Source organism: Procambarus clarkii, chromosome 5, assembly GCF_040958095.1.
Source record: "Procambarus clarkii isolate CNS0578487 chromosome 5, FALCON_Pclarkii_2.0, whole genome shotgun sequence".
NCBI lineage: Eukaryota > Metazoa > Arthropoda > Malacostraca > Decapoda > Cambaridae > Procambarus > Procambarus clarkii.
In genome coordinates, this window is record NC_091154.1 from 25,199,772 (window position 1) to 25,220,267 (window position 20,496).

General features: G+C 45.6%; 1 protein-coding gene across 9 annotated transcripts in view; it reads right to left on the reverse strand.

The window, feature by feature from the left end:
• LOC123762597 (gamma-tubulin complex component 2) overlaps window positions 1-20,496 on the reverse strand; it is a 195,518-nt gene that overhangs the window by 51,902 nt on the left and 123,120 nt on the right. For all 9 annotated transcript variants that reach the window (XM_069299919.1, XM_045749240.2, XM_045749203.2 and 6 more), the window contains exon 15: window positions 9,405-9,548. In XM_069299919.1, the coding sequence (XP_069156020.1) occupies window positions 9,405-9,548 (144 nt within the window). The remainder of the gene's footprint in view (window positions 1-9,404; window positions 9,549-20,496) is intronic.

Below are 20,496 nucleotides of genomic sequence, written 5' to 3' on the forward strand. Positions count from 1 at the left end.
GGACCAGGGAGTGAACCGAACGCGACGGTCGAGGCAACTAACGCGCCCCCAGGTCCAGACCCCTATACCCAAAGTGGGGCAGCAGTGGGACATCCGGGTGGGAAACCAACCTAGCACATTACAGCAACTGAAACCTAGCATGCAATGCAGATGCTGCCTGTACCCTAACAGTAACATCAGAATAAAATTGGAGTATGAGCAGAGAACATGACTCACAAGACTCCAGGTCAAAGGTGTCATTGACCCAACAGGCAGCATGACGGAGGCAAAAGAGGTGACTGTCACCCTGAGACAAAGGCACACAGCAAACCGGCACAAGGCGTGCTGGAACTCGGAAGATGCATCCATTGGTCCACCGAACCCCGACAGGACTTTCCAGGGCCAGTAGGGTGTCGACTATGGGGAAGTCCAGGCAAGGTGTTGCCGACCGGTTAAGACCCAAAGCTAACAAGGGGAGGAGTAAAACACTGAAAACCCCTGCGACGTGTACAATCATGGAGCCTAGCAAAGGGCCACCAAAATAATATCAGTGGAACTATGGCCACACTAGGCAGACCCCACCAGGCGACAGAAAACAAAAATAAAAGAAAACCCCACAAAAGTATAACATCCCCAGAGGCAACAGGACACGGCCACTGCTTAGGTGGCAGGCTGCGCAACACCTTGACGCCCCAACCAGCACAACACCCCTTCCTACCCACGACCAAACAAGGGCCCCAAACCCCAGTTGGCACCAAAGGCGAGGTAAATGCCGAGCAGCAAGAACCTCTACGGAAATGGGACCCGAAAGCCCCAAGGAAGAAAGCGCTGACACAAATAAAGGCAGTACTCACAGGGCACTTAGGGAAGGAAGCCCCTAAGCGCATGCAGCCCCGGTGCTGAAGAGTAACTCCTGGCCACCACACAATAGTAACACAGCAGAGAGCTCCAGGAAGGCAAAAACCGTCAAGGACTTTGAGACCAGAGAAGCGTCTGTCCCGGTTGACACTAGCTTAAGAACTGAAGGCTTGAGTAGCCGGCGTGAGAGGTCCAGGGCCACCCCTCCCCCTCTCGGGTAAGGAAGGGCTACGTAGACGAGCAACGCAGTAGTAGAGTGGGATATTTGCTTGTTTGCTTGGGATTGGAGGGAGTTCTACCTCTCTTTTTAGTTTGTTGTTAGTTTCTTACCATGTGGGGTTTGTTCTGTTATGCCTAACTTTCTGGGTGCCTATCTTGAGGTTATCTTGAGATAATTTCGGGGCTTAGTGTCCCAGCGGCCCGGTCCTCGACCAGGCCTCCACCCCCAGGTAGCAGCCTGTGACAGCTGACTAACTCCCAGGTACCTATGTACTGCTAGGTAACAGGTGCATCAGGGTGAAAGAAACTCTGCCCATTGTTTCTCACCGGTGCCCGGGATCGAACTCGGGACCACAGGATCATGCGTCCAGTGTTCTGTCCGCTCAGCCACCGGCTCCTCACCTAACCCCGGTCGATGGCAGATAAGGAAAAACCCCAACCACATGGGGGTTTTTCCAGGGCCATTGCTCCCTGAAACCTCTCTAAAGGGGCCAGGTTCTGGCTCGTGGTGCCTGGTAGGTGGAACTCCATAGCTAATGTCCTAGTCTAGTATAAAACACATTAGCCCAATAAGATCCAGGGAGCCGTAGGGGCTCCCCACAGAAAATATGCTATATAATAGGATAAAATCCTTCATTAATAGAACATTAAACCTAGTTTACCTATCACTTTCTACTACCACTTAAAAACTCTCATCAAATATGTTGGCTTCTCCACATTGCTTAGTCAAACTAATATTATTCCTATAATAAAATGTAGCACGAAACTTTTACTAGTCCATGCTTGATTTCAGTCATACAAAAATCTTAAATTACCAAAAAATTCCAAGGTATGCAAAATAAAAGTAGAACACTGAATTAAATCAAATGTATCTGTGTGCAGGGCACACAGATACTGCGCTCTGACTCTTTTGACTGCGCTCTGCACAGTGCAGTGGTTAACACCTGCATTGTGTATAGCACCTTAATCCTGGTACTGCATCACCTTAACCACTGCACTGCGCAAAGCGCCTTTAGGCGCTCAGAGAGTTGTGCTTTTTGTTTTTTAATTTGGCTATATTTTAATGTTTTTTAATGTTTTCATTACTATTTGTGTTTTGAAATGGAAATAGTTGACTTTGGAAACATTTTGACATTAAATTTACCTGAACATTTGTAAAAATAACAAAAATATGTCCTTGACAATTGCACCAAAACGTTTTTGCCGAAAATAGGTGAGCAGTGCAAGGGTTAATTGTGACAAAGCTGCTGTGCACTGAAAATAAAGTATCCCCCCCCAAAAAAAAAAAAAATCTGTGACTGAAGATGGCTGACTGATTAAGTGCCACACTACTTGGAGTCATTAGTCACAGAGTTCTTGTTTGCTTACCGGGCACCACGAGCCCAGTAAGCAACTGTCTCTCTTTGAGGCCCCCCTCAAAGAGACACAGTGGCTCATGAACACTTTACATTTAAAAGTTTATCATCATGCCATCAACCAGGGAAGCACCCAGAAAGTTAGGCAAATCAAAACAGACTACTGCATTGCTGAAAAATTAAACCAACACCCTCAAAATATTCAAATAACCCAAAAAGAAAACAACAAACAAACAAACATAACTTCATCCAACCAGCCCCCGCTAGTTAGCTCCACTTCCCCCCTCGTTGGGGAGGGAGAGGAGAAGCCGGACCACCACCACCAGCCCAGTTCTTGAATGATGTTTGTGCCTGGCGATCATTGGTTCGCTCTGGCCACAATTTCCGGTTTTGGTGGTGTTTTGCCTTTTTAGGCTGTTCCTATATGAAAGTGAGTGTTTTTGACTGTGTTGCTTGCACCAGCACTGCAGCTGGTGCTGCCATTTCTTCAGCTAGCGACAGCGTGCCGATGGGTCTTCCAGGCTGCTTGCTGGGTTTTTTGGGCTTCACTTTTAGTTTGCTGGCACTTTGTTCACTTGCTTCTGTGGAGAAGTTCTGCCTTTTGCCTTATTAGGCTTGCCTAGGGTGTGTGCTATAGAACTCCTTTGCTACCCGCCCCCCCCAGGCTTTCCAGTGTTTTCTTGTGGTCTGGTTACCTGTACCGACAGCTGACAGGGGTTTACCGGTGTAGCTGGCCCCAGTGCCTGAGCTTCCTGTACGGCTCATTCACCCTCCAGGTACTGGAAAATCCCAGCAAGCTCAGTTGTACAATGAACACCTCTTCCAAGCCCACTCTCGCCTTATGCGAATTTGAGGGTTGTTCGTCATGTCTCAGGGTGACGCTCATACTTTCTGCCTCTGCCATGTTGCTTGTTGGGTCAGTGACCCCCTATGACCATGAGTCATGTGGGACTTGATCTCATGTATCCCAGATCACCCATTCCTCGTTGGATTTTCTGAGATACCTGGTTGATACCTGGTGGATTACCGTTGATGGGGTTCTGGGAGTTCTTCTACTCCCCAAGCCAGGCCCGAGGCCAGGCTTGACTTGTGAAATTCAAGTTCAATAAACAGTTATTATCATAAGCAATAAATAGTTCTACTCCTACCTTATAAAATTCAACATACTAGTCCCTGTCAGGTTGGCTTCCTCTCCTCAAAGATTACCAACGATGCAATTATTAGTCCGCTTGATATCATTTACAAAGTAAGTAATTATCAAAGAAGGCAACAAGCCGGGAAGGCTACGTAGCACCATCAAAGGTGCAGAATAATCAGAGGGCGCTAAATATCACCAAGGATGCCAATACGAGAACAAAAACGCATAAGGCGAACGATATCAAAAGTATCCGATTCACCAAGAATTCTATATCGAGAGAAAAGTGACTATGGGAGATAGCGATCACGACACCAAGGGACCTCAACCAATTCTGGAAGGCTTCTATGACTTTGCCTTTAAATCTGATATTGCCCGAGTGCAAGATTGCAGCGAGCAGCTTTAGTATCTCTCATACATGTCTGCAAATTCCCAAGCATCATCTCTTCCCTCGCAGGTGATGCTACCCCCTTCTAGAATAGGATTAGCTTCCAAGATCTGTTGCTCAATCAGGTATTAGGACAGCAGTTGCGTTGCATAGATGTTTTTCTGTTTCAACGTGCCAGGTTGCATGCCCAGTTGGAAGCTCTGGATCTGCCCCACTTGGTTTTTAGGGATTTGGATTTGGGGGTATTGTTTGCCTCGACTGTGGTTTTGTCTGCACCCCATCTTCCTTTACAGGTGGGCGTGGTTTGCCTTTCTCCTCCCCCCCCTCTGTTTCGGGGCAGGGTTTACCTCATGATGAGGCTTGGGCAGCTCCAGAGGTTGTCCCTTTCAATGCAAGAGCAGAGGCAGTTGAGCCTCTCCTTCCCACAGAGGCTTCCGAGTCTTCCCAGCCAACTCCTTCTTTCGAGACCTTTTTCTTGGACTCTGCCTTCTCTTCTTGGGCGTGGGCATGGATGAGGGGTTTGTTGTCAGTTTCCAGGGCATGGGGGGAGTCTGACTGGAAGCTCTTGGGGTTCTTTTGACCCTGCATGGGCCCTTGTGTCCTCTGTGCAGGGTCTGCTATTGCTTGGTAAGTGGTTTTTGTATCCCCCTTCCCTTTATGAGTTTGAATTAGGTGAGACTCCTTCCCAGGGTTCATTTCTAGTTGCCTTTGAGCTCTCTGTATATGCTTTTCTGGGTCAGCAACCAACCTAGCGCGCTGCAGCAATCTAAAACGAGCATGAAACGCCTGAGCTGCCTGCACCCGAATAGTGTCATCAGTGGACTGGGTGTACTGAGTCACAAACAAGCAACAAGACTCGCAGGGTTCTGAGTCGAAGGTGTCACCGACCCAGCAGGCAGAATGATGGAGACACAAATGGTGAAGGTCATCCGGAGACAAGCGAACCAAGCAACCCTCAAACCTGCACAAGGCGAGAGGGGACCCAGGGGTCGCTTCCATCGGACCCAAGTGCCCCCGCAGGGATTCCCAGGGCCCTTAGACGGAACTGACGCTAAGGGAATTCCAGGCAGGGTACTGCTAACCAGCATACAAAATTACCAACAAAACTGCTAAAGCTGCCCAGCCCCCCGGGATGTGTACACTCAACGGGGCCTAGCGGGGGACCACCAAGATACAATCGGGTGAGACCAAAACCAAGGGACAGACCAGGCAAGAAAACAAAAACAAAAGAAAAACCCCACAAGAGGACAACGTACCCAGTCGGAACAGAGTTGGCCGCTACGAGAGGTGATAACTAGCCACACAGTACCCTGCCCCAACCAGTGATGAATACTACCCCCCTACCCAGAGGCAAACAGGGGTGAAGGAAATACCCCAGCTGACTCCAAGGGCAGCCAATCAGCGAGCAGCAAAAGACCTTGAGGAGGTAGCCCCCAAGGTGACTTGTGGAAGATGGCCCCAAGCCCCAAGGGCAGTACTTACTGAGCACCTAGGGGAAGGTGACCCTAAGCGCATGCAGCCCGAGTACTTGTGAATATATTCCTTGCTCGCACACCACTGAGGACAGCACTACACCACAAGGCACAGGACTGGAAATCGGGAGCCCGAGTTGCACAACCTTGCCAGCCTCACATCAGCCACAGAACTGGGGTGTGGATAGCTGGCACAGGGGTCTGGAGCTCCCCCTTCCCCATCCCATGGGGGGAGAGCTGCACAGACAGCAGCGCGGTGACGTGGTGACGTCATGCTCGTTTTCATTTGTAGAGTTTTCATTTGTCCACTAGTTCGGCTTTCAGTAGCAATATTTGAACCAGAATAAGGGTTTGTTTTGGAGCGCTTACCTTTCTGGGTGCCTTACCCGGTCAATGGCAGACATAGAATGCTTCCAACAACATGGGGGGTTTCTATAGGCCATTGCTCCTCGTGCCTCTTTGAAAGGGGGCCAGGTTCTGACTCATGGTCCCCAGTAGGCCTAGAACTCCATGCGCATTAAACTGATGCCAGGGTCTAAATATATCCATATCAGCCCGGTTTTCTGGCGGGAGCTGCAGGGGCTCCCCCCCAGAAAAACCACTAAACTCTGTATATCTAATCAACCAAATACATACACGTAATCGTACGTTACAACACGATCTATCAACTCAAACTAATTTTAGTTATCTATTTTATTCATCATTACTAAGTGGTGCTTTAGCCCCTGGCAACACAGCGGTGCTGTGCACTGCTCCTGCATGCACCAGCCTTGGTCGTTCTCTCAGTTCTAAAGCTCTCACAACCAGCACGGATGCAGACAATTTTTTTTCCAAGATGGCATTTGTTTACAGGAGTCCTGAGGCACAGGATGTGAGCCCCATGTATCCGTAGGAGTTTTGAATCACTCCCTATACCTAAAAGCACCATATGGCGCTTTGCGCACCCCCGATTCGGCGCATTAACCCTTAAGCCGCTAAGGGCCTTTGGCCTTCAACACCCACAGGCGCAACAAAAAAATATTCAAATTTTTTTTTATTATTAATCTCTTTATTTGTGTTTCTTGAGCACAAGAAAAAAACAATGAGCATGGAGAGCAATACTGGGTTCACAATGGGCCTCTGTATGCCAGGAATTGGTTTGCCAAACTTTTCTAGTAATTGGGTCACTACAGTAAAACTGAATGCACGGAAATTTCGTTTACCACCTGTTTTGACAAGATATATATTGTAACTGTTCAGCATTGTTACATCAACAAGGTGGAAAAACATTTTCTTGGTCCACTTCACTATTTTCCATACACACTCTACTGCCCCCACCATCATATCACATTTATCCACCAAATACATGTTGATGTTATAGTCCAAAACACAATCTGGCTTAAAGATTATTTGTTTTGTTGTTCTGTTCACCTTACCACTGTCCAACCATTATGCCATCGTGAACGGTGGTCAACATGTTCACTTCACGCTTGTCTTTCCACCGCACTGAAAGCATTGCACCAGTTTTCCTTAGCTCGCAATCACTAACCTGCATAGCAGTGTGAAACAGTGGCATTTTCCTTCGCTTTGCCTTCATTGTGCCATACACTCCAGTTATATTATCAAGCAAGAACCTAGTTAGCAAGGGACTGGTATAATAGTTATCTGTGTATAATATGTGGCTCTTGTTCAGATATGGTGCAAGCAGTGACTTCACCACACTACCTGAGAAGCTATGTTGGCCATTAGCAGGAATGTCTACATTTATACATTATCATGTGTAACACAATTCCTGTTTCACAGCTACGGAGTACAAAGAATTTCAATCCAAATCTGTGGCATTTGGAGGGAATATACTGCTTGAAGGCAAGACGTCCTTTAAAAAGCACAAGGGATTCGTCAATCATCAGCTTCTAAGCTGGTACGTAGAAATCCCTGTTCTTTCCGATAAGTTCATTCAGGATGTGACTTTCCTTCCAAAGTCTATCATCTTCAGTCTGGTCTTTATTATTTGCAAAATGAAGACACCTGAAGATTATCGCAAATCTGTCTCGAGACATATATTTCCCGAACATTGGTGTTGGAACAGTATGGTCTTTGATCCAATAATGGTCAAGTACGTGTTTAACACAATGTTTCATCAACATACAGTGCCAAAATTACATACATTTCACCTAAAGTCATATCTTTCCATCGCTGTTAATTGTGAAAAATCGGATAACTCCTCACGAATGAGATCAGTCGCATATTTGTTCGTTTCTTGAACAATATGTTCCATGAACGGCTCATCAAAATATGCGGTAAAGTAGTCCATTTCACACATATCGTCACCTGTATCAGGGAAAAGGTCTGTAATCCCAACATCTGAATTATCAAAGGCAGGAATTTGTGGAACAAAATCTGTTGCGATGCACGCTTCGTTGAGCGGGGTCGGTCGGTGGAACGTGATGCGCTCGCCACGATGTCTGCCGAGTACAGCCTGTACACAATGACAGCCTACGCTGGATTTTTTTGCCCAGGTGGCGTTTGTTTATGGCCGGGTTTGGCTTGACTATAGCTGCCCCTATCTCACTCGGGGCGTTTAAAATCGTGCGCTAGATGCTCAATCGTCTATATATGTATTGCGCGGTTTCAGTAAAGTTACTTCCATCATCTATACAGTATATGTATTGTGCCGTTTAAGGGTTAAGGTGCTCTGCACAGTGCAGTGGTTAAAAGTGAGAGGGTTGACTGCCTGGAGCCTCAGATGACCTAACCTGCCACCCAAGGGCAGTCAGATGCATCACTGTTGGTACTACAGTATATTTATCAATTTGTACTTGCAAGGGTTGAGCTTCAACTCTTTGGCCCTACCTCTCAACTTTCAATCACCTGGTAGACACATTTCCAAGCCTACTAATCTCTGTTGCCTCTATAGTATCTTTGAAACTGTGTAAGAAGTCAGCCTCAAGCACTTTATTTCTTAGTGCAATATATTTATGACACAGAAAAAGTCCTTATAATGTAATTTAGGTACTAAATTTCCATGCAGGAAATTTTACTGTCGAGTTAAATAGAGGTTTCGGCTGTACTGCATTCCACTTGTGTTCTCTTGTTTATCTATAACTCATCCCACTAAAAAGTGAAAGGAGGTTTAGTTCTGTAAGTCTTTCCTCGTAACTCGTACCACTCAGTTCTGCAACTAGTCTGATGTCATATCTCTGGACTTTCTCAAAAATGATTTTGTGTTTGACAAGGTAAGGATTCTTTGCTAGAGCTGCATATTCCAGGATTAGTCTGAAATGTGACACACAGGTCCCTGAGTAATTCCTTCCTCAGACTTCTACCAGCAGTTCTTATGTTGACAAACCTAATGATATCTATTTCATGTGAGCTTCCTGAAGGATTTAGGATCCCAACTGGTACCTTGTGTCTGGCCTCATTACTGTTGGATCTTAAATACTTTAAAGCAGTTGTTATTTTATTGCACTTGTACTTTCTAAAGGAGACTTATGTTTAAGCATAAGGAAGCTAATAAGGGCTTCCCTCAAAGGAAATCAATTAACAATTAACAGTCTCCGTGGTGTAGTGGTAAGACACTCGCCTGGCGTTCCACAAGCGCTTTGTCATGGGTTCGTATCCTGGCCGGGGAGGATTTACTGCACACAAATCCTTAACTGTAGCCTCTGTTTAATGCAACAGTAAAATGGGTACAGTACTTGGTTGTAAAAACGATTCTTCACGGCGGGGGTCGTATTCCAGGGACCTGCCCAAAACTGCTACACGTACTAGTGGCTGTACAAGAATGTAACAACTCCTGTATATATCTCAAAAAAAAAATGATAATAATAAAAAAAATTAGGTCGCACAAGATTTGTCATATTTATGCATAATGATTAGTGAAATGATTTGAAAGACATTTTCAACAAAATGACACTAATGCATGATTGGAATGCAATGTATTGCAATATATGAAGAAAAATTTGTATAAGTCAATATGCTATTAAACAGAGGAGTAAAATTTTGTCAAAAAGACCTACCTCAATAAAATTGGCAAAACTGACACAAATGCTGGTAAGTTTGGAGATCATGCGCAGCAGTTCTGGTGAAGTTAGCATGCAGTCCTTTAAGCATCCATTCAGAAAATCATTATGGAATGCAAGCACTTCATCGACATTCTCCACCTGTTGAAATTTTTAATTAGATAAAAAACCAGCATTGAATGTAATGAAATGCAAGTTTCTGTCTGAGCCCCGGAGGCTTTTCTGAAGCTACCTTACTGATCAAGTACTTTCTACTTGAATGGCATTAGTCACAGAGTTCTTTATAAGCCTACCAGAGACCATGAGCCAGAAACCATGATACAGTCTCCGTGGTGTAGTGGTAAGACACTCGCCTGGCGTTCCGCGAGCGCTATGTCATGGGTTCGTATCCTGGCCGGGGAGGATTTACTGGGCGCAATTCCTTAACTGTAGCCTCTGTTTAACACAACAGTAAAATGTGTACTTGGATGAAAAAACGATTCTTCGCGGCAGGGGATCGTATTCCAGGGACCTGCCCGAAACGCTACGCGTACTAGTGGCTGTACAAGAATGTAACAACTCTTGTATATATCTCAAAAAAAAAAAAAAAAACAGGCCCCCTCAGAGAGGCAATGGGAGCAATGACCATGACCATCACATTTAAAGTAGGTCATCATGCCATTGACCGGGAAAGGACCCAGAAAGGTAGGCAAATCAAAACAGATCACTGATTAAAAATTGCAATTGCAAGCTATGTCCTCACAAGTGCAAAAGAACTCCCCCAAGAAGCAAACAAACAAGCAAAATGCCATCCCACTAACCCCTCCCTCGTTAGCTCCACCCTCATGCAGGGGCTCACCCAGAAACTGGCGTTTCATTACATTCAATGGTGGTTTTCTTGGGATAGGGGAAGCCCCCTCGGTTCCCTGAAGCCAACTACCCACAGAGAAGGAAAACAGGGAAGAACCTGTTAGGTGGCAGCCCCACAGAGCGCAACCCAACAAACACAGCTGGCCGCTATAGAAGCCCCAAAGCAACACAAAGCAGCAGAGGGCCCGGGATGGGCACGAGAAACCTGGAGGCCAGGACCGGGACCGAATCCCAAAACCGTCCAAAGACAGCCGAATGAGCGGCACACATCCGAACAGCATGGGCACGAGGGTAGACTGCAGGCCGGCTGTCGCCAGAGCGACAGCGACCAATCATCACAGACCACCAAACCACTCGTTTAGTGGTTTGTGCCATAATTTTATCACTGATGCTTTGGCATCAGTTAAAAATCTTATAGGAGGAATAGAAAAACTGACTTCAGAAGCATATAAAGTTTGTCTGAAACATGTTCCTTTGAGAAAAGTCAGAAAGAGGTCTAACGTAGAAAGAGAACGCAGATGACACTATAAAAGAAGGAAAAAATAAAAGAAATACTTAGGCAGATATGAATTTCATTACAAAGAGGGAATAATTTAAACAGGGAGATTGAAGAAATCGAGCAGAAACTGAAACACTCATATCAAGAGTGAAGAAAGGCAACTAAAACAGAAAGCATTTCAAGAAAAAAAGAAAAACCCAAAATATTTCTTCACATATGTGAAATCAAAAGCAAAAACCACTGCCAGTATTGGACCTATTTGTACGAGTGAAGGTTCATACACTGACTTCAGAAGTGTATGAACCTGAGTGCCTAAGCACAGGCACTCAGGATGACAAAGAAATTAGTGAAATCCTAAAAAAGCAGTATCAGGCCACGTTTAGCACTCCAATAAATAGCATGAAAGTGGAAGAACCCGGACAACTTCTTTATGCGTGATATCCAAACCCCTGTAAATATAATTGATATCAACACGAGTGTGGCAGATTTTGAAAGAAATTGAAAAGCCCATGCACTCAGCTCCAGGTCCAGATTCATTCAATATTTAAAAAGAAATGCAAGGTGCCAGTAGCACAGGCACTCAGTATAGTGTGGAGGGAAAAGCTTGGACACAGGGAAGATATCAGATGCGCTTAAATCAGCAGACATAGCCCCTCTACACAAGGGATGAAGCAAAGCATTGGCAAACAATTATAAACCAGTTGCAGTCCCACAAAATAAAAGTATTTGAAAGTGATCAGGAGTCAGATCACCAGTTTCACAGAGACCAATGACCTTCATAACCCAGGCCAACATGGATTTAGAGCAGGAAGATTGTGTCTCTCACAGCTACTTGACCACTATAACAAGGTCACTAAGGCATTAGAAAAAAACAGAATGAAGATATGGTATACACTGACCTTGCAAAGGCATTCGATAAATGTGACCATGGAGTGATAGCACACAAAATGAGGTCAATGGGAATAACTGGTAAAGTTGGACGGTGGATACTCAGTTTTCTGTCAAACAGAACACAAAGAGTAACAGTCAAACCATATAAAATTGAGTCCAAGCGCAGTTAAAAGCTCAGTACCTCAGGGTTCGGTCCTAGCACTACTGCTTTTCCTTATTCTCATATCAGATATAGACAAAAATACAAGTCACAGCTTCGTATCATCCTATGCAGATGACACAAAAATCTGCATGAAAATTACCTCTGCTGAAGACATTGAAAAACTTCAAGCAGATATTAATCAAGTTTTCAACTGGGCAACAGAAATTAACATGATGCTTAACCCTTAAACTGCGCAATACATATATAGCTGGGGTGAGTAACTATCGCGGAACTGCGCACCACAAGCTATGTATTGTTGGGAGTACAACGTAAGATTTAAAAGTCCTGCGGCTACACAGGATTCACATCAGCTTCCTCAGGGCTCTTGTAAACAGACGCCATTTAAAAAAAAAAAAAAAATAATGGGCAACACTCAAGGGTGTGAGAGCCTCAGTATTGAGTGAGCAACCAAGGCTGGTGCACGCAGCATTAGCTAACAGCACCGCTTTTCAGCTTGTGACCACAGCATCGTCTAAAAAGTCAAAATATATATGTAACTGGTATTATTTAGTGATGATAGTATTACAGAAGATTTTCTGTGATAGATTTAAACTGTGATAAAAATGACCAGGATTCTGATAATAGCAGGACTGTTGTGATAATTAGCGCTGTGCGTAGTATGGTGAAAGGCGTAATGCCGAAGGAGGAAGGTAGCATCACCTGCTGACTTTGTGTGGTCACATGTTATTGTCTGGAATCACCATATCAGCTTAGTGGTTCGCTATAGTGAACATAAATGTAAATACTTATATATAACGTGTGTATTAGTGTACTAACAGCAAAACGAGTATGTTGGGAGGAGCCATTTTGGTGAAAGAGGTGGTGTCGTCTGCAGAACTTGTCATGCTGTGCAGCTGTGAGGGGTCTGACAGCTGAGTGGACAGCGCTTCGGATTCATAGTCCTGAGATTCTGGGTTCGATCCCCAGTGGAGGCGGAAACAAATGGGCAGTTTCTTTCGCCCTAATGCCCTGTTCACCTAGCAGTAAATAGGTACCCGAGAGCTAGACAGCTGCTACGGGTTGCTTCCTGGGGGATTTGTAACAAGAAGGCCTGGTCGAGGACCGGGCCGCTGGGACGCTAACCCTCGAAATCATCTCAAGATATAACCTCAAGATAGGGTGGCCACTATGATGTTTGGGCACCATACCAGCTTAGTTGTATAGTTATGGTGAGTAAAACATGTAAATACTTATATATAATATGTGCATATAGTGTAATAACACCAAAAACACTATGGTTGGAGGAAGAATGTTAGTGCGTCTGGCCTTGAACGCGTTAAGGAGGAAAGCAGCATCAGCTGTGTGTGTGGCGACCTCTATTAATGTCTGCAACTCACCATACCAGCTTAGTTGTACAGTTATGGTGAACAAAACATATAGATACTTATATATAATGTCTGTATACAGTGAATAAATGTAAAAAACCAGCATTGAATGTAATGAAACGCCATTTTCTGGGTGAGACCCGGATGCTCCGAGGAGCTATCCAGGCTGAATGGACATGTATAACTTTCTGGCATCGGTCAATGTGCATGGAGTTCCTGCCTACTAGGGACCACGAGCCAGAACCTGGCCTCCTCGGAGAGGCGCGAGGAGCAATGGCTTATAGAAACCCCCATGTGGTTGGGAGCGTTCTGTCTGCCATCGACCGAGTCTGACACCCAGAAAGGTAGGTGTCCCAAAACAAACCCCTATTCTGGTGAAACTATTAGTACCGAAAGCTGAACGAATCGACAGAACTCCCCAAACAAAAATTAGTAAACTAGCATGACGACATCACGACGCCGCGCCGCCGTCTGTGCATCACTCCCCCCCTCCCCTGAAGGGGAAAGGGGGGAGCCCCAAACTCTCCGCGCCGGCGATCCAACCGGCAGTTCTGGATGAATGTCTAACAGGCTGGATGTCAAAACCCACGATAACACAGCCAACCAGAGGGAGGGAGGATGCCGGGGGAGCCTCTGGGTCTCACCCGGAAAATGGCGTTTCATTACATTCAACGCTGGTTTTCTGAGGGGGAGGCCCATCGGCTTACCAGAGCTACATCACCAAAGATAAGGAAAAGAGGAAAGGATTCGGGAGGCGTAGGCCACGCTCCCTAACACAAAAACAAGACCACGGACGAAACTAAAGGACCCTGCAGATGACCCAGGATGCCTGAACCTCAGAACAGGAAGGAGGGAAGGAAGAGAATCCGGGCAAACCAAAACGCGTTTACGGCCCAAGAGACCAAGACACGCCGAGAACAGCGAAGAGCCGCAACTAAACACAACAAATGAAGCACCCCCGGCCTGACCAACCAAGCAGCAACCCAAGGACCCCCTCCGGGAAACAGCAGACCCAAACATCACCCGAAAAGAAGGAGACTGCAGCAAATGAACAACCTACCACTAGGATCAAACGAGGCAGAAAAAAACACGTCCGCCGGAGAAGAGCCAGAAACTCTCTGATTCGACCCCCAGAGGTCAACACCAACAGAAAAAGGTACCTGAAAAACAATAAAAACACCAGAACCGTAGGGGTCACAACAAACCGAGGAGAAAAAAGAAAATAGACCACCCAGACCAACAACCAGGATGGCACCGGAAGCTTATGAGCAGGCCGGAGGTGAAACAATGAACAAGACAGCAAGCGGAACGGAGCACAAGGAACAGCAACACTGAACACAAACTGAAGCGGCCCTGCCAGCGCCACCCGATACAAGGCAATAGTACATGGCACCAGACGACGGTCCTGGAACAACCCCGAAGGGAAAGACAAGACAACCCTATCAGAGACCGAAGAACCCTTTGCAGTGATAGGAAAACCAGAAGGACCGCTAGGAAACTACACACTGCCACCGAAACGAAGCACGCAGTTTGGAGACCAACAATGAAGCTACCAGAACCCACACAAGCGACGAGAAACTCGAGACAAAAACCCGAGATGCGAAGACTCGAGGGGAGGAACGAACCAGCCTCGTACACGACTGGACCGATCCACAAAGAGAGACGGAGCTGCGGGAAGACCCTCAGGATCGGAAACCGAGCAAAGTAGCGCCCTCAACCAAGGCTGGCAAAGAACCAGAAGGAACGGCCACCAGGGAACCAGGAACCCAATCCCGGCGAGCGTGAAAGTAACCCGGGTGAGCAGACACGCCCCATCCGGGATGAACCCTGCCCCCCAGGACCCCTGAAGGACCAACAAGGCCGAAAACTGAAGAGCCAGGGCCCAAGCAGAGGCCAACGAGGAAAATGAGCACCACAAACTAAAGCGAGAGACATGAAGCGAAAAACAGCGACCCCCGCAACCCGAAAAAGCAGCGCAACCAGCTCTAGCAGGGAAGAACGACGCACGCTTCTCTGAGGTATACATGAGGAGAACTACTCAGGACGTGTACCGCAGGAAAACAAAAATGTACATTCCGCAAAAGGAACAAAAAAGCTGTAGCCAAGACCAGAATCCTAGTTACCCCTGTCCCAAAGAAAAGTAACCGAAAGGGCAGGAGTGGTTGACCGGAAGTCTACAACCACCCGCAGACATTGCAACACAGAAGCTGGCAGTGAGATTCAAGGAAAAAGTGAAAGAACTCAGTTCTATAACTGAACACTGGGACAGTCCAAAATCAGGGAACTGAACATGGACAGAGGCCCACCCCAGCACCTAACATCAGTATAGCCAATAAGCACCAACCAAGATGCACAACCATGTGTAGCATAGAGGGAGGCAAAACGGAAATAGGCAAAGAAAAGACCCAAATTACGGACCAAGCACCGGAAACTAGGGACAAGAGAGTACAATGAATATGACGAACGACGAAAATCCAAGTAGCAGCCAGTAACGCAATGTACATGACCAACCACATTGTGTGTTGTGGCTGGTCGCACATACACAGAGGCACACCATGGATATAAGGGTGCAGCCAGGCACCAAAGATAATCAAGGAAGGAGTGTCCAAAGATCAGAGACCGAGTCAATGAATGAGTACACAGAAAGCACGGACTGAGGGAACGAAAGAGTGTCCAAATATCAAGAAAAGACCCAGGCGCCGAAAGACTAAACAAAAAGCACAGAAATTCGGGGCTATGCCCCACAGTACAACTAAGAACAAGATACACGGACAAAGTAAAGTCACTGTAAGACACACGCAAAGTGTCCAAGCAAAACACACAACACCCAACACCCCACCAAAAAGTGAGAACCAGAGCCTGGCCGACAGAGTCACCAGACAGTACAATCTCACCTGCAGAACAGACACACTATCGTGCCACGACACAGCTGAACCGTGCCAAGTACCAGGAGCATCCCTAGTGGAGAATGTCCAGAGGTGCGTGCCCAGTAGGAGAAAACGAGGTGCACGCAATACAGAGGCGAAGGAGGCGCCACTCAGAGCCGCCCCACACTCGCAAGCCAAGAAAAGAACTAGAAGATTGCTCCACACATAAAATCCAGAACACCCCGAATATCTAGGGGTCATGACTGGAGAAGAGGAGCGAGAACGGCGTAGAATCTGCAAGAAAGGATGTGGAACACCAACACATGTGTACACCGCCCAAAACAAAAACAAAAGCCCCCCCGCCTGAGGTCCCCCCTTCCCCTTCTTGGGGAGGGGGGAACTGTGCAGACATGCAGTGCGGCTCGTGTTATGTCATGCCCGTTTGCTCGTTTTCATTTGGGGAGTTCTGTCCACTCGTTTGGCTATTTTTGTAGTTTTAACCAGAATAGGGGTTTGTTTTTGGGCACTTACCTTTCTGGGTGCCTGTCCTGGTCAATGGCAGATATAGAATGCTCCAAATCACATGTGTATTTCCATGGGCCATTGCTCCTCATGCCTCTCTGTGGGGACTAGGTTCTGGCTCATGGTCCCCAGTAGGCCTAGAACTCCACCTACATCAACTGATGCAAATAGTTAGGGATATCCATACCATCCTGGATAGCTCCAGGGAGCCGTAGGGACTCCCGCAGAAAACAAAAGGAAAACCCCGCAAAAGGACAACGTACCCAGGCAGAATAAAGCCGGCCACTATAATAGGTGATAACTGCCTTTGCAGTACCCCGTGCCCTTACCAGTGATGAAAACTACCTCCTACCCAGAGACAAACAAGGGCAACAAAACCCCAGGTGACCCCAAAGGCAGCCAAGTACCGAGCAATAAAAGACACAGTGGAGGTAGATCCCAAGGTGACAAGTGGAAGGAGGCCCCCGAGCCCCCAAGGGCAGCACATACCGAGCACCTAGGGAAGGGAACTCTAGGCGCATGCAGCCCAAGTACCGTGGAATATTACTCCAGGCTCACATACCACCTGTAGAGACAGACCACGCCACAAGGCACAGAACTGAGACAAAAAACAGGAGCCAGAGGCAGAAGACTACTCCAGAATCGCATCAGCCAAGAACTGCCGGTTGGATCGCAGGCGCAGGGGGTTTGGGGCTCCCCCTTCCCCCACCCGGGAAGGGGCAGGTTGTGTAGACAGCGGCACGGCGATGTGATGACATCATGCTAGTTTGCTATTTTTCGTTTGGGGAGTTCTGTTCACTCATTCCGTTTTTGGTAGCAATTGTTTCACCAGAATAAGGGTTTGTTTTGGGACTCCTAACTTTCTGGGTGACAGACCCGGTCGATGGCAGACATAGAATGCTCCCAACAACACAGGGTTTTCTATAGGCCATTGCTCCTCGCGCCTCTCTGATGGGGCCAGGTTCTGTGGCTCGTGGTTCCCAGTAGGCAAGAACTCCATGCATATTGACTGATGCCAGAAAGTTATACATATCCATTCAGTCTGGATAGCTCTGTGGAGCCAACAGGGCTCCCCCCCAGAAACAGTATGGTGGGAGGAGAAATGTTGGCGATTGAGGTGTTGTTGAAGGAGGGAAGGAGGTGGCATTGCCTAGCTGGTGTGTGGCGGCCACACCTCGTTGTTTTGAATCACCATACCAACTTAGTGGTTCGTTACAAAACATGCAGATACTTATATAGTGTAATAACAGCAAAAACTGTGTATATAGTGTAATAACAGCAAAACTATTTGTTCATTGTTTTTATGAACATAATAATTGAATCACTAATATGTACACCATAATTTTGAGTGTAGCAATGATTTACACATTTTACTATATAAATATATCACACTACACACTATTGAATATTATTACTGCAAAAAAACTAAGAAAAAATTAATCAGAGACATTGAAATAATAAGGTAATATCATCTTCGTGGCAACTTCCGCCTGACAGCTCAGTAGGAGTTTACTGCCTCCGACAATTGCTCTGTCAACGCCTCGATTTTGTCTGACTTCCTCGCCCTATTGTGGCCAAAATACGTCACCTACGATTATTTTTTTTTTACTCCCATGGTCAGTGAATACAAATGAACACTTTTATGGGACAAAAATTTGTATTTTTTTTTTTATTTATTTATTGCGCATGGGCGTGTTGCAGGCTATAATCACAAGAGCAGCCCAGGGGTTAATAGAGATAAATTCCAGGTACCTTCAAGTATGGTAAAAACGAGGACTTTATGGGGCCTGGTGGAGACTTTTCAAAATATTATATATAGTGAAAAGTTTTAAACAAATCTCCCGTTATTTGGCATCAGCGTCGTGAAAATTTCATCCCAATGTTAAGAAATGGATTTTTTACATTTTTTTTTTTTTAAATAAATGTGTGCGCAACGGGAAGCAACCGGTACTGATAATAACAATAACACCTCCAATTTACTTTCAATCAGGGATAAAGAGATGCAAGCACCTGTCTGATGCACAAGGAAGACAAGTAGTAGTATGGAGGGTCTACAAAATGGATATGCAGATGGTGCTACCTGGAGGACCAGATTCCACACATAATTATGAGCTATTATGTTATTATGCTGTAGTCTATTATATATCATATAAATACATTGCCCAATGGCAATATTTCTTATGTCTCTTTGTACGAAAAGGTGACAAATTTTTTTTTTTTAGTGTTTTTTGGGGGTTTCCTTTTTTTCCCTTCCTTTGTTTTTATTCGGATTTTGTTGTGACTTTTACATCTTGGAGAATGCATATCCGGCACTAAGCATGTTAAGTTGGAACGAAATTGGTCAACATGTTATTCAGCCACAGGTGGCAGAAGTTGTGACTTTTATTTTTTGTTTTTGCCGATTTATTTACAGAGTTCATACTCTATTCTCTTTTTTTATTTAGCTTGTATTGATGAATAGGGACCAGATGAGAGTGTTATCACTTATATATGGGCAATAAAGTTCCTGCAAAAAATATGTTTCATTATAAGAACGTAAGAACATAAGAATGAAGGTAACTGCAGAAGGTCTATTGGCCCATATGAGGCAGCTCCGATTTATATCCATGCAATCTCATTCATATACATGTCTAACCTACTGTTAGACAGTTAATGGGCCCCAGTCTCTGTTTTACAGTTATCAATAACATATCCCTATAGTATTTGTTTTTTGGGGGTTATTTTTTCTTGACTTCATTTCAACACATACTGACCTACCTCTTACACATTTTCCACTACGAATGAGCAATCTTAATTAAAACTTCAAGACATGTCATAAATTAGAAGAACTATATTTATTGTAGAGAAATTTAAATGCATTTTTCTCTATGAACAATATTTTCAACATTATACCTAATAAAAACTTCAGTTTCTGACCGATTCTCATAATTTTTACACATGTTCAAAGACCTTAGTTCTAAAGTTTCCGCTGAATCGTTTAGTCATAAAGCCATAAAGTTTAGAGTTATAAATATTTTGCAAATAAATTTGGCACATATTTTGATGGCCACATTCAAAAAATGTTTTGCAGTAAACTATATTCTTAAACAATAATTCCATCAGAGGAGAATGAGCATTATATGCCCTTCTAAGACCATAATGAATAAAATAACAATTGGTGACATCATAAGACATTTATAGCAATTAAAATTGTGATTTAATTTTTTTTTTTTTTTAACTTTTTTTCTTTTCATGGCATGATGTTGATTTATTAAAAAAAGTTGGAGCATTTACCATGGAGATTATGCACAAAAAAACCAGTGTTGAATGTAATGAAACGCCATTTTCTGGGTGAGTCCCGGAGGCTCCCCGGAGCTATCCATGGCTGATATGGATACCCTAACTATTTTGCATCAGTCGATGTGGGTGGAGTTCTAGGCCTACTAGGGACCACGAGCCAGAACCTGGCCCCCCCTCAGAGAGGCACGGGGAGCAATGGCCCATAGAATTGCACATGCGATTTGGAGCATTCTATATCTGCCATCGACCGGGACAGGCACCCAGAAAGGGAAGTGCCACAAAACAAACCCCTATTCTGGTTAACAACATAAATTGACAAACGAGTGGACAGAACTCCCCCAGAAAAACGAACTAACAAGCATGATGTCACACGAGCCGCGCCGCATGTCTGTGCAGCTCCCCCCTCCCCGGGAGGGGGAAGGGGGAGCCCCAGACCCCCACGCCGGCGATCCCCGCCCCAGTTTTGAGGCTGGCTATCAAAACTGCGAAAAAAACGCCGACCGGAGGGCGGGAGGGTGCCGGGGAGCATCCGGGACTCACCCAGAAAATAGCGTTTCATTACATTCAACGCTGGTTTTCTGGAGGGAGCCCCTACGGCTCCCCAGAGCTACTTCACCAGACTACCTAAGAAAACAAGGGGACATACCCGGGAGGC